The sequence below is a fragment of the Microcebus murinus genome, chromosome 12 (assembly GCF_040939455.1).
Source record: "Microcebus murinus isolate Inina chromosome 12, M.murinus_Inina_mat1.0, whole genome shotgun sequence".
NCBI classification, from domain to species: Eukaryota; Metazoa; Chordata; class Mammalia; order Primates; family Cheirogaleidae; genus Microcebus; species Microcebus murinus.
The window spans coordinates 91,947,874-91,961,453 of record NC_134115.1 but is presented as its reverse complement, the minus strand read 5'-3'; the positions used below and the strand labels follow the sequence as shown (position 1 = coordinate 91,961,453).

The 13,580-nt window shown below is 46.3% G+C and overlaps 1 protein-coding gene across 9 annotated transcripts in view; it reads left to right on the top strand.

Moving 5' to 3' along the window:
- Window positions 1-13,580, top strand: part of EHMT1 (euchromatic histone lysine methyltransferase 1) — a 153,507-nt gene that overhangs the window by 62,076 nt on the left and 77,851 nt on the right. For 8 of the 9 annotated variants that reach the window (XR_012922152.1, XM_020289586.2, XM_020289587.2 and 5 more), the window contains exons 2-3: window positions 1,077-1,143; window positions 7,821-8,377. Coding sequence is in view for 8 of the 9 variants with exons in the window: in XM_020289586.2 (XP_020145175.2) it covers window positions 1,077-1,143; window positions 7,821-8,377 (624 nt within the window). In the remaining variant the exon portion in view is untranslated. The remainder of the gene's footprint in view (window positions 1-1,076; window positions 1,144-7,820; window positions 8,378-13,580) is intronic. The other variant, XM_012784411.2, reaches the window with a different exon arrangement.

Here is a 13,580-nt window from a genome sequence, read left to right as displayed (position 1 = left end):
CTATCTTTTAGAGAAAACATTCTAGACGTTATCAGAAGTGTTACGGAGTTGTGCTGTTAGATTCTGGGAGCCTGAAGTTTCTGGAGCTTGAAGTGGGAAGATGGAGTGTTCAGCGTCCGCCTCCCCTGCCCCCAGACGTGGGTGAGGCATTCACCAGCTCCCTGCCACCTCTCCTCCTTGGACTTGTGTGGCCGCTGCTGCATCTGGAGAGACCTGGTTACGAGCGTTTGTGTGTCAGACTCTAGGCTGCTTGAAGGCAGAGATTTTTGTCTTTAAAAAAAAATTCCAAGAGGCCTTGTGTGATACATGCCTCTGTGTGGTAGACACTTACTGAATTCCTATTGAATTTTCTTGATTTATCCGTTTCTGTAACTTCTTGGTAGGTTGGACATTTGAAATACATGAATTATTGTCAGCAGCAGAATGCATTTTGAAGTAAATTATAACATTTGTATAACAGAGCCAAAGCATTTTAGATATCTAATTATATAAGTAATACATGAATGCATTCTTATTGTTAAAAAAAAAGTCTCTAAAAATACAGATAAGGTCTGGTGCAGTGGCTCAGGCCTATAGTCCTAGCACTTTGCGAGGCCAAGGAAGGAGGATCACTTACGGTTGGGAGTTCGAGACCAGCCTGAGCAAAAGGGAGACCCTGTCTCTACAAAAAAACAGAAAAATCAGCCAAGTGTGGTGATACATGCCTATAGTCCCAGCTACTCGGGAGGCTGAGGAGGGAGGATCACTCGAACCCAGGAGTTGGAGGTTGCAGTGAGCTGTGATGACATTGGTGCACTCTATCTGGGGCAACAGAGCAAGTCTCTGTCTCAAAAAAACAAAAAAATACAGATAGAGCAGAAGTTTCCTTGGACTATCTTCTGAATGGCGATTCTCCTGGAGTGACTATTGTCTGCTGGCAGGAACGAGCCCTGACTGTCCTGCTGTTGACAGTGACTCCTGGAACTGGTTTGTCTTTGGCGTCCTCCAGATGGGGGTGCACTTGGAGAAGCCGTGCTCGCATGTTGTACAGTCTGTCTGCTGGTCAACCCGTGTTGACGGCTGCTGTTTCTTTCTAGCAGGCAGTTCCGGCCAAGGGGGAGCCGAAGCAGGATTGCTGCGTGAAGACGGAGCTGCTGCGAGAAGGTAAGGGCGGCGTCCGCTCGTGACGTGAGCAGCGTCTCCTCTCCAGGCTGGAAGGCCTGCTGCCCTGCATGTCTGTTCACTGGTCCCAGGCTTCAGACTTTCTTACACAGGCGTCCCGTGTTGTTTCTGATCTGTCCCATCCCTGACTGCACGTCATGCAGACACACAGACAGACCTACTGGAGAAGGAGAACACATCCCAAAGTATGAAAAGCGAAACCCCACACATCCTTGTGTTAGAACACACCCAGGAAATTAACAGTGAGTGGTAGCACTAGTGTTTATGGCAGCTTTTTATTGATACCACTGAGACCTGGAAACACTCAGGTGTCCTCCCCTGGTGACAAGCTGGACAGACACTCCAGACAAGCTGGAGTGACAACGCCGTGGCACTCCCCACAGTGGGGCATGGTCGGCAACACCGAGGGGCAGACTGCGTAGTTTGTGCAGTGGCAATGGGTGACGCTCAGTACGTTTTGAGAGGTGAAGGCAGCTGGACCCGAAAGGCCACGTACTGCTGAGTCTGTTTGTGTGACGGAAGCTGGGAGAATACAGCAGCGGCTGCCAGGAGGTGGCGGGAGCAGTGTTTTGGGGTCTGCTGAGGGGTATCCGGGGACACTGGGGCTCAGAGCCGGCGTGTGAGGGGTGGTCGTGGCCGTGCAGCTCTGCGTCTGCTGGGGGTGCCCGTGGAGCTGTGCACCCCAGAGGGTGTGGCAGCCAAGTGCACAGTGTCACGCACGTCCACTTGGCCACTCTGAGGTGGAGCGGACCAGGTGACTTTGGAGGGAAGTGTCCTGACTGGACCTATAATGCTGGCTGCTACAGGAGAGGCTCAGATACTGGCCCTGAGGAGGCCCCTGCTGTGTCCTGCCTCACTCCAGACGGCCTCTGCGTGCCTCGTCCAGCCACCGGTCGCCTGCCTGCTCACCCCCTCGCGCCGTGGCCACCCCTGTTCCCTTCTGCCGCCACCCGGGCCGCTCTGCAGAGCCGAGCCATGCACAGTGCTAGCACCGCCTGCTGCATGCCACACGGGCCTGTGGAGGCCTGACTGGGGGTTTTCTTCCTGTTATTTGGCCCTTCTTTTTGCCACCCCCTCTCTGCCCTTGAAATGGTCTCTTCTGCTGGCTCTGGCACTCTCCAGCTTTCCCCTGCCAGTCCCCCTCCTGAGTCCCCCTCCCAGTCCCCCTCCTGAGGCCTTTGCTAGCAGAACTTCTGTGCACACAGTTTTGTTTGGATGTAGGTTTTCATTTCTTTGTGATAAATGCCTGGGAGTGCAGTTGCTATTGCATGGTAAGTATATGTTTAGTTGTATAAGAAACTGCTGTGTTGTTTCCCAAAACAACTGTGTCTGACATCCCATTCCCCAGCAACTGCCAGCTAGTCCATGTGGGTTCCAGTTTCTCCACATTCCATTACTGTCCATTTTTAAAATTACAGCCATCATAATGGGTGTGAAGTAGTATTTCATCGTGGGTTAGATTTACTACTGTTTAGTTTTGAGAATTCTTTATATATTCTAGATACTAGTCCTTTGTCAGATGTGTAATGAGCAAATATCTTTCTTCCAGTCTGTAGCTATCTTTTCATCCTCTTCACATGGGCTTTTCCAGAGCAGAAGTTTTTAATTTTGATAAGATCCAATTAATCAGTTTTTCTTTTTATGGATTATCATTGTGGTATCCAGGTTAAGATTCTTTGACTAATCCTTGATCCCAAAGATGATTTTTTTTTTTTGGAGACAGAGTCTCATTCTGTCACCTAGGCTAGAGTGCAGTGGTGTCATTGTAGCTCACTGTAGTCTCAAACTCCTGGGCTAAAGTGATCCTCCTGCCTCAGCCTCCTGAGTAGCTGGGTATACAGTTGTGCACCACCACACCCAGGTAATTTTTCTATTTTTAGTAGAGACGGGGTCTTGCTCTTGTTTTTGCTCAGGCTGGTCTTGAACTCCTGACCTCAAGCAATGTTCCTGCCTTGGCCTCCCAGCCAAAGTTTTCAAAAAATTTTTCTTAAAGTTCTATAGTTTTATGATATGCCTTTATATTTCTTTTCCATTTTGAGTTAATTTTTATATAAGGTGTGGGGTTGAGGTGAAGGTTCATTTTTATAATATATCTTGTGTTCTGTAACCTTCCCAAACTCAGTCCCCAATTCTAGTACCTTTCATACAAGTTCCTTTGGATTTTCCGTATATGGGATCATGTCAACTATGAGTCAGTCAGTTTTGCTGATTCTTTGCAGCCTGAATGCTCTGCGCTTGGTTGATTGCTCTGGCCGGAACCTTCAGAGTTCTTCTAGTGAGAGTGTACATCCGTATGTTGTTCTTGACGTTCGGGAGGGAAGGAGACTTCAGTAAGTCTGGTGTTAGCTGCTGGTTTTACGTGGGTGCCCTGCGTCAGCTCGGGGGAGTTTCCTTCTTTCACTATGATAGTTTGCTTAGAGTTTTTATCTGAAATGGGCGTTGTCAAATGGTATTTTCTGAATCTCTTGAGATGATAGTTTATTTTTCTCTTACTTTGTCACAATGGTGAATTAGAGCACTTGGTTTATGTGTTTGTGTGTGTGTTTGTTTTAAGAGATAAGATCTTGCTCTGCCGCCCAGGCTAGAGTGCCTTGGCATCGTCATAGCTCCCAGAAGCTTCCAGCTGCTAGGCTTAAGCGATCCTCCTGCCTTAGCCTCCCGAGTATCTGGGACTACAGGCACATGCCACCACACCTGGCTGATTTTTCTATTTTTTGTAGAGACAGGATCTTGCTATGTTGCCCAAGCTTATCTCAAAACTTGTGGGCTCAAGCAGTCCTCCTGCCTCAGCCTCACAGAGTGCTCGGAGTATAGGTGTGAACCACCACATCCGGCCCAATTGGTTTATTTTAATATTAAACCAACTCTGCCTTTCTGGGATAAACCCCACTTATACTGTTTATATTATCTTGTTTTTTTTTTTTTTTTTTACCTCCAAGGTTCTGCTTGAACGTTTATATTATCTTTTAAAGTATACTTTGGATTTGATTTATTATAATTTTGTTTAGAATGTAATGAACACTTATGTTCATTAGGGATATCAGTCTGTAATTTTTTTTTTCTTGCAGTGTCTTTCTTTGCCTTGTTTTGGTATCAGGGTGTGACCTCAAAGATAGGTTTATCAGTTTTGTTCACTTTGTTGTAAAAACAACTTTTCATTGATTTCCTTTACTTTTCTATTTTCTGTTTCACCAGTTCTCACTCTGATTTATGTTATTTTCTTTCTTTCGCTTGTTTGGAGTTTAATTTCCTTTTTTTTTTTTTTTTTTTTTTTTTTTTTTCTGATTTCATAAAGATTGTAGGGTGCTGAAGACTTCTTCCCTGACACGGGTGCTTAGGGCTATACATTTCCTTTTTTTTTTTTTCCCTTTTTTATTTCAACAGATTTAGGAGTACAAGTGGTTTTTGGTTACATGACTGAATTGTATAGTGGTAATGTCTGGGCTTTAGGTACCTCTCACCTGAGTGGCATGTGTGTACCCAGTAGGTAACGCTTCCCTTCAGGTGTTGCCTCAGTGACCTCCCACTCATTCTGGTCTATTGTATTTTCATTTTCTTTCAGTTCAGAACGCTTTCTAATTTCTCTTGATTTCTTATTTGTCACATGGTTTATTTAGAAGTGTATTGTTTAGTTTTCGAATAGTTGGGGATTTTACTAGATCTCTTTTTGTTATTGATTTTAAATTTCATCCCATTGAGCTCAGAAGACATACTTTATTCTGACTTCAGTCATTTTAAAATTAATTGAGACTTGTTTCACATCTTCACGTGTGGTCTCCCTTGGTAAGGATTCTGTGTTCCTGAGTGGGAGGTGTCTGCAGTTGTGGGGAGTGGTCTGTAGCATCTGGTTGGGTCAGGTTTCTTGGCTGTGTAGTTCAGCCTCACTGATTTTCTCCTTGTTCTATCAGTCATGTGGGAGGGATATTGAAATCTATGACTGTAACTTTGGTGGAACTTTTTATTTCCCCTAGCAATTCCATTGGTGTTTGACTCCAGTATTTTGAGGCCCTTTTATTGTATATTCTTTTTTCTATCTACTTTGCTATTAAAGTAGCCACTCCAACTTTCTAAAAAATTCATTTTTGCTTGTGTTCGTGAATGGGCTCTATGTGCAGAGCGGCCCCCAAATGCTGAAGGAACCAAGAAAGCAAAGAACAAGGAAGACAAATCCAGTTTGCCACTGAAGGGTGGTTTATTGGGGAACTTACGGACAGAAGCTTGGGTCTAGGGTAACATCCAGACAGGTGCGTGTCTGCACCATGACTCCTGAGACTCAGGGCTTGCGTGCCATGGGGCTGGGGCTGGAGCTGCGAGCTCCTTGGAGAGTCACAGGCAAGAGAGCCGTGGGAGCCAGAGCCTATGATCAGTGCAGTAACATCAAAGTCGCTTTGCTCTAAAGGCAGGATTTATAATAGTGCGTGTTCTTACACTCAGGACAGTAAATAAGGTAGGAGCCACAGGCTTTCACAGGACTGGGGCTCACCAGACGTCACCATTGCACATCAGTGTCCAAGATGGATCAGTCCTGACCACACAGCACATGGTGCACCTTTGCCGTCTCTGTAGTCTGTGTCTCTCATTTTACTAATACGTGTTTGTTGTAGCTGTGTTGTTTATTGTATTGCTTCTTTATCACTTTGATCATCTCTGCCTTTCATTTAGGGTTTTAGGCCAATTACATACATAGTAGCATTTTTTTATTCCCTTTTTAGTAAATTTCCTTTTCAGAAAATGTTTGTGTCATTTTCCCTTTCTTCAAGTATGGTTTCTGCCTTTTCATGCTGATTAAAGCCTTTACTTATATCTGGATATCAATCCTTTGTCAGTTTTAGAAATTATAGTTGTATCATTCTTCATTGTTTAACCTGCCTATTAAAATTCCTTATAGGACAAAAATCTATAATTTTGATATAATCAGATTTTTCTTTTTCTTTTTATGATTTATGCTTTTGATGTTTTATGAATTTTCCCTGTTTCTAGGTCGTAGATCTATTCTTCTGCATTTTCCTTTATTAACTTGAGGTTTTCAGACCTTCTGGGACATTATTTCACAAACCTGAGTATGTGGGAGCTCACCATGGGCCTGGTTGAGACCACAGGTGTGGGCTACGGCCTCTGGTTCAGACTCAGCAGGGTGGGCGTGTTCTTCCCCATCCTGCTGCTGGTCCTGAACCACACCCTGCTGAGCAGCACCTAGAGTCCAACTGTGCCATTGGTGTTTGGTCAGGGCCCAGGCACATTTTCTCTGTTATGGAGAGTCTGTTTTCCCTTTTCTATGATTTGTTATTCTTTTCATGATTTACTTTGTTATTTGTGAAAATCTATTCTTCTTGTATATATTTTAGATTAAGGTCATGGAGTTCTTCAGTACACTAATGGGAATTTTGGTTAGACTATCATTGAATTTATAGATTTAATTTGAGAAGACCTGACAGCTTTGTAATGTTGTCATCCCATTTAACAGCATGAAATGCCCTCTGTTTAAAATCTTTTTTCTCTACACAGGCTTTGAGTAATCTTGGCTAATTTTTTATATCCTTTGTAGTTTTTCCTGCTTTTGTGAATAATAGATTTTGTTTTCTCTTACATTTTCTAGTTAATGTTTGGGTAGAGAAATGCCCCTGATTTTGTAACTTGAGTTCAAATTCAGCAGTCCTACTGCACTTGTGTGGTTTAGTCAAGGATTTTGATTCTGCCTTAAGGGGATGATAACATCAGGTTTCTCTCTTTCCACTTAGGTTCATCCAGCGCCGCCTCCTTTGTGTTACCACGAGTGCTATTAATGTGTTCTCGCATTCTTGTCTTACATGTAGTTAATTTCATATGTGTGAATAAATTTACATTTGCTGCAGAATTTGGTCTATAGCCTTCTCCAAGTTAAGAAGGCGTCTACCTGTTCTGTTTTGCTAAGGGTCTTACAAAATTACTAATGCCTTTTTATTTATTCAGAAAGTATTACACACATATTATGTGCCAGGCCCTGCTTGCTGGGTCAAGGCACAGTTGTGAACAAACAGAAAGAATGTCATCCTGGTAGAACTCACATCCTGGGGGGAGGGACGATCAGTGTGGTGAATGGTAAAGGCAGCAGAGCTAGCTGCTGTGCACATGACAGGTAGGGCTGCAAGGGGCACGCCGAGCGGTGGAGCCTCAGGCCTGATCGAAGCTCTCTCTGCATCCAGGGATGTAATGGTGAGTTCTTTGCTTAGCTGTCAGTGAAGCTAAATATTTTTGTCTGTCTTCTGTGTAAAATGTGTTTCTTGTTTATGACCGTCCTGGGTAAGACCTGCCAGTGTCTGTAGAGAAAGGCTAACAGACCAAGGACAGCTGGAAGTCCGGCCCCTTTCCTGACTGCCTGTTTAGGTTTGTTCTTGGGAAGAAGCTACTTCTGAAGCCTTGTTTCCTATTAAGTCTCCAAACATGCCTGGTTTCTCCATATACTGGTGACTGCCTAACTTAACCAATTAACTTTCAAACTTAACATTTAAGAAATAACTTTATCTTTAATGTTTGAACATAAATGTTAGTTTGCATATGAAATAAAAGGACTGTCCGTAGGAGTTTCCATATGCCAGTCAAAGAAGCTGTGTTGTTGGTGGTGGTGTCACGGGAGGGCGGGTGTGCACGGCCGGTGACGGTTCTCTGTCCTCTGTCCGCAGAGATATCTATGGCTGCCGATGAAGGCTCCGCAGAGAAGCAGGCAGGAGAGGCCCACATGGCGGCAGATGGTGAAACCAATGGATCATGTGAGAAAAGCGATGCCAGCAGTCACCTGAATGCAGCGAAACACACTCAGGAGAGCATGAAAGTCAGCCCGCAGGAAGGTACCAACAAACTCACACGAATAGCAGAAAATGGGATTTCGGAAAGAGACACAGAAGTGGGGAAGCAAAACCACGTCACGACTGACGACTTCGTGCAGGCCTCTGTCGTGGGCAGCAACGGATACTTCCTCGGTAAACCGGGCCTGCAGGCGCAGCCCGTGAGGACTACCAGCGCGCTGGCCTCCTCGCTTCCTGGCCACGCCGCAAAAACTCTTCCTGGAGGGGCTGGTAAAGGCAGGACTCCAAGCGCTTTTCCCCAGACGCCCGCCGCAGCATCGCCTGTGCTCGGGGAAGGGAGTGTGGACGCAGAGGACAGGAAGCCTCCCGCCCCTGGCGCCGATGTCAAAGTTCACAGGGCACGCAAGACCATGCCGAAATCCATCATGGGCCTGGTAATTTTGTGTCTTCTCTTGCTGTTTCCTTCTGTTCTTCTCGTCTGTTTTAATGACGGCGAGTGGACTTCCATGCATTAAAGGGAAAGGCCAGTAAGTGGCAGTGGCCATCCAGCAGGTGGTCACCTCTAGCCTGTGAAGAATTAGGAGGTGCTCTCGTGCCTCGTGGATGTGTGGCAGCCACGTGACTCTCTCTCCTTTTTGTGTTCACTCTTCTAATAGGATCCTTTTGCTCCTGGTGCAGAGATGTGTCAGATGCTTCCGAGGAGGCCGCTTGCTCCTCTGCTCTGGGCTCAGGCTTTCCTCCTCTCTCTAGTGCTGCTAGAGAACCGCAGCACTCACCCCTGTGTCACTGGGAAGTGAGGGGCAGTGAGGTTGGGTCGGGCCTCAGTGTGAGCGTGAGGGGACAGGCCCAGGGATCCCTCCTAACCCCGCGATGCCGGACTCAGTCTTGCTTGAGAGCAGAGTGAGCCTTGTGTCCTGGACATTCTCACCGCAGGACCTGCGGTTGGCTCGCAGCTCACCCCCTTGCCTTCCGTGGCGTGGCCTGATGAATTTTCAGACTGTGCAGTGCTGTTACTTTGCTCTCCCACTGTGATGTGAATTTGGGGATGAGTTCTAGCTGTGTGACCACGTTCCCCTGGAGTTTCTTGTTTCTGACATCTCTGGTCAGCATTCTGAATTGTATTCTTGTCCTTTGTTTGTTGATCATCTGCAGTTTGCAGCCTTTTAGGGCTTTACACACAGAGCTTTTCCCACAGGCCTGTCTATTTGAGGATTTGTGTCTTTAATTCCAGAAAAGTGCTGTGTGTAATTTTTCCATTTTCTTCCCATAGACTTCCTTTTAGGTGGTTGGTTTTTCTGTCTCCTTAGATCCCTACCTGTTTTCCAGCTTTCCTGATTTGTTCTTTAGCCCTTCACATCCTTGCCATTCATTCCATATGTCGATATGTTTTATTCTGACATTTGTGTTTTTCATATTCAGTATCTGATTTTAATCTTTGTTTCTGTTTTTCTTAGAAAAATTATTTTGAATTATATTTTGTCTTATCCTTCAAAAGATAGTGATTATAATTCTTTCATAGTCTCTTATAAATTCTGATTCCTCAAGTGAGAGTTTTGCTTGGACGTGCCAGTTCGTATTCGTGATCTTTCCACACAAATGCTGACTCCCTCCCCTAGCTGTGCTCGCCTTTACCCCATGCAGCCGCTGTCTGCTCTCTGTGCCCGCAGGGCTTGGCTGGAGCAGACTGCTGGGCGCAAGGCCTGGGCTGTCCTCTCCCCAGGGGTCCCCATGGCTGCCGGGGTTCCATTCTCCTCTGGGACAGCCAGGGTGGGCGCCTCCTAACGCCAGCACCTGACACTGGCCCTTGGCTTCCTCCAGCATGGCCAACCTGACTCAGCCTCAGCTTTTGTGATATTTTTCAGTACGTGTCAAAACTTTTAAAAAAAATCCTTAAAATGATTGCAGATTCACAGGAAGCTGCAAAAATAGTAGAGATGTCCCATGTACACTGCACCCAGCCTCCCCCGGCGCTAACACTTTCATAACCAGAGCACAGTATCAAAATCCTGACTATGAGCCACCACACTTGCCTGTTTCAAATGTTATACAAATGGGGTTGTAGAGCATGTGACCTTTTGAGAGTGGCTTTTTTGCTTTGCATAGTTCTCCTAAGATCCATCTGAGCTGCATCACTGGTCTTTTCCAATGCGTGCAGTCCTGGTATCCGCGGTGTGGTGGGCTCCACGCCAGCCGCTCACCCGTGGAAGGACGTTGCGTTTCCAGTTTTTGGCTGTTACGTTAAAGCTGCCCTGAACATTTATGTACACGTTTTTGTTTGGACATAAGGTTTTTTCTCCGTGGGTTAAATATACAGGTGTGTAATTGCTGGCTTGTGTGGTACTAGATGTTTAGTTTTATAAGAAACTGCCAAGCCATATTGCAGAACGGCTGCAGCATTCTACAGTCCCAGCGTGTGAGTGATCCGGTCTCCTGGACCCTCACCAGCCTGTGGTGTCGCTGCTGCTGTCATTCCAGCCGTTCTCACAGGCTGTGACTTCCCGTCACATGAACTTATTTCTCAACTGCTGACCTGTCTTGCGTCTCCAGGGGCCTGCGTGCCACCTGTGGCATCGTCGGCGAAGCCCCTTCGCACCTTCTGCCATTTTATAGCTGGATTGTTCTGTTAGCTTTGCGAGCTCTGGTGAGAGTCCATCCCCAGCTGCAGGGTTTGCCAGTGTTTTTCCTGGTGTGAAGCTTATCTCCTGCCTCTCAAAGGGCCTTTCACAGAGCAGATGTTTTCCTTGTTGATGAAGTCCAGTTTGTCAGTTTTCTTTCATGGATTATGCTCTTGGTGTCCTGTCTGAGAATTCTTCCCCTAGCCCTAGATCTTGATTTCTCTAATTGTTTTTTCTAAAAAATTTTTTAAATTTTATGTTAACTTTAAGTCTGTGATCCATTTTAAGTTTGATGTTTGTATTAGGTCGGTGGCTTGGGTTGAGGTTCATTTTTTGTCTGTGAATGACACACCATTATCCATTTTAGGATGCATGTCAGAAATTTTGCATTGTTCATTTATCTCCTTGAAGTTACACTTTTATTGCATTCCCACCTTCAGGATTTTATTTTAATATATTTTTATTTGTGAGCATCTTTTATTGTACCTTCTTATATTCCTTTAGGGGAAAAAAAGCACTTTGAAATTTAATCTCAAAAAATTTCTTTGACCATAAGCCTTTGTTCTTGATGGAGTTACTATTATGATAATTAATAGTATACATTGATTTCAAGTTGTGTCATTTGGTTAAAAATTACTAAACATTTGTAGACTGGTCAGTAGTAGGAAAAGAGAACTTGAGTGTTTTGAGGCTTTGGAACCTGATTTCTGGAAGACTGACCATGCCTTCTCCACACCCTAGAACACCTTCCTCTGCTCCTGGGGAGCCTTTTGGAGGAAGGAGTAGACCTACCTGGGTGGCTCTCCTGGGGGCCACGGATGTGGTGCTGGCAGAGACTGGGTGCCATGCGCCCCCACTCTGCTCCAGGAGCTGTTGGGGGCCCGTGGCTTGGGCCTGGCCTCTGCGCCCCACCCCTTGGAATTTCCTGCCATCCCAAAGCCAATCCCGTCTTGTTTGGTATTTTTAGGACACCACATTTTATTGAAAATCGTGTTTTAAGGACAGTCATTCCAACGATAAAATGAGTGTTTCAGGCTTATGATAATAAATTTAATTTTCTTATAAAAGTTTACAAAAGCATCAGCACGGCTTCAGATGTTCTTACAGCTGCTTCCCGAGTAGACAGCAAGGAGGCTGCTGCTGTGGGGAGGGACCCTGTTTTCTGGGTTGCAGTGCTTGTTGCTGCGCTTGCTGCTATGGCCAGTGTAGCCGGGCTATTTCCCTAACCGAGCCGTGCACTCCGGAGGTGTCAGGGGAGCCCGTCTGCTTGCTCCTCTGGCTGTTTCCATACCTGCCTCCTTGCCCAGCTGCCCACGCTGGGCTCCGGGTGTGGGTGGATGCGTGGCTCTTGGTAACTGTGAGTGAGTGTCTGGCTGTGGCCACGCCACCCGGCCTCCAGCTGAAGGTCTTCTCTTCCCTCCTCGTGTCTTTGTGCCCTTAGATAACAGGGTCCCAATGAAATCCAGAGTCCTCACCCAGGTCCAGTAGTTCTTAATCTTACCGTTTAGATGTTTGAAGATAACCTTTTAGATTAAAGAATAGGTTTTTGTACCTTAGAAAGAACTAGCCTTAGGTGGTGATTTACTCTTCGGGTTTTACTTCTGCTCCTCATTTACATGTACTTTAAAATCACATTTTGCATCTGTACAAGCGCCAGTTGAGGTGGGCTGCCTGGTTGTCTGTAGATGACATGAAAAGGCACTGTCTGGCCCCTGTGTTCGGACAGTGATTGCTTTAGAGTCACACCTGGTGCATCTAAGAAAGACTTTTAAAATATCTCACAAACCAGATGTGCTACGTTCCAACAGCATTCTGCATGCAGAGGATGGACTGAGGCCTGAGCAGGAGAAAGCACATCTGGATATGGCAAGCAGGGTGGGCGAGCTGGGTGGGTCTCCACTGGGCAGAGTGTCAGCAGGGAGGCAGACAGCGTGTGTAAGACAGAGGGAGAGAAGGCAAGACAGACGGGGACAGAGAGCGCAGCTCGTGAAAGCACCTGCTCCATGGGCCTCCCAGCCACCCTGGCACCTGCCTCCTCTCCCCTGTGCGTGCCCACTCCTCTCTCACCCAGCACTCTTCTCTCACCTGGTACTCCCCTCTTTGCTTACCTGCCTCCCTTGTGCCATCTCTGCCTGGAGCCCCGTGGTCACCTATTCATGACCTTTTGGTTGCTTCTCCCTGGTCTTGACTCCAGGAGAAGGGGATGCCTTGTCGTGTGTGTGCGTGCGCTCACGTGTGTGCATGTGTGTTAAAAGGTATATAACATAAAAGTGACTGTTTTAACCATTTTAAAGTATGTAGTTCATTAGCCTTAAGCACATTCATATTTTTGTGCAATCGTCAGCACCATCCTCTCCAGATCTTTTACATCTTTACAGACTGAAACTCAGTCCCCATCAAACCACAGCTCCCTCTGCATTCCTCCAGCCCGCGCACCCCCTGTTTTACTCCCTGTCCTGATGAGCTTGGTTACTCCAGGGACCTCCTGTAAGTAGCGTCCTACAGCATTTGTCCTTTTGTGACTGACATATTTCACTCCACATAAGGCCCTCCAGGTTCATCCCTGCTGCAGCACATGTCAGAATCTCCTTTCTTGTCAAGGCTGAGGGACACTCGCTCTGTGTACACACAACACTGTTCCCACCCATTCATCCCTCAGGGGACACTTCGGTTGCTTCCGAGTTTTAGCTACTGTGAATGGCACTGCCATGGACACGAATGTACAGACACATCTTCAAGACCCTGCTTTCAGTTCTTCTGAGTAAATACCCAGAAGTGGGATTGCTGGATCACGGGGTAATTCCATGTTTGGTTTTCTGTGGAACCGCCATGCTGTTTTGCGCAGTGGCTGCACCATTTTACGTTCATGCCGAGGGCACACAGGTTTTTACGTTCATGCCGAGGGCACACAGGGTTCCAGTTTCTCCACATCCTTGCCAACACTGATTGTTCGCTGATTCTCTGACAGCAGCCACGCTAATGGGTGTGAGGTGGCATCTGATTGTGGTTTACACTTGCATTC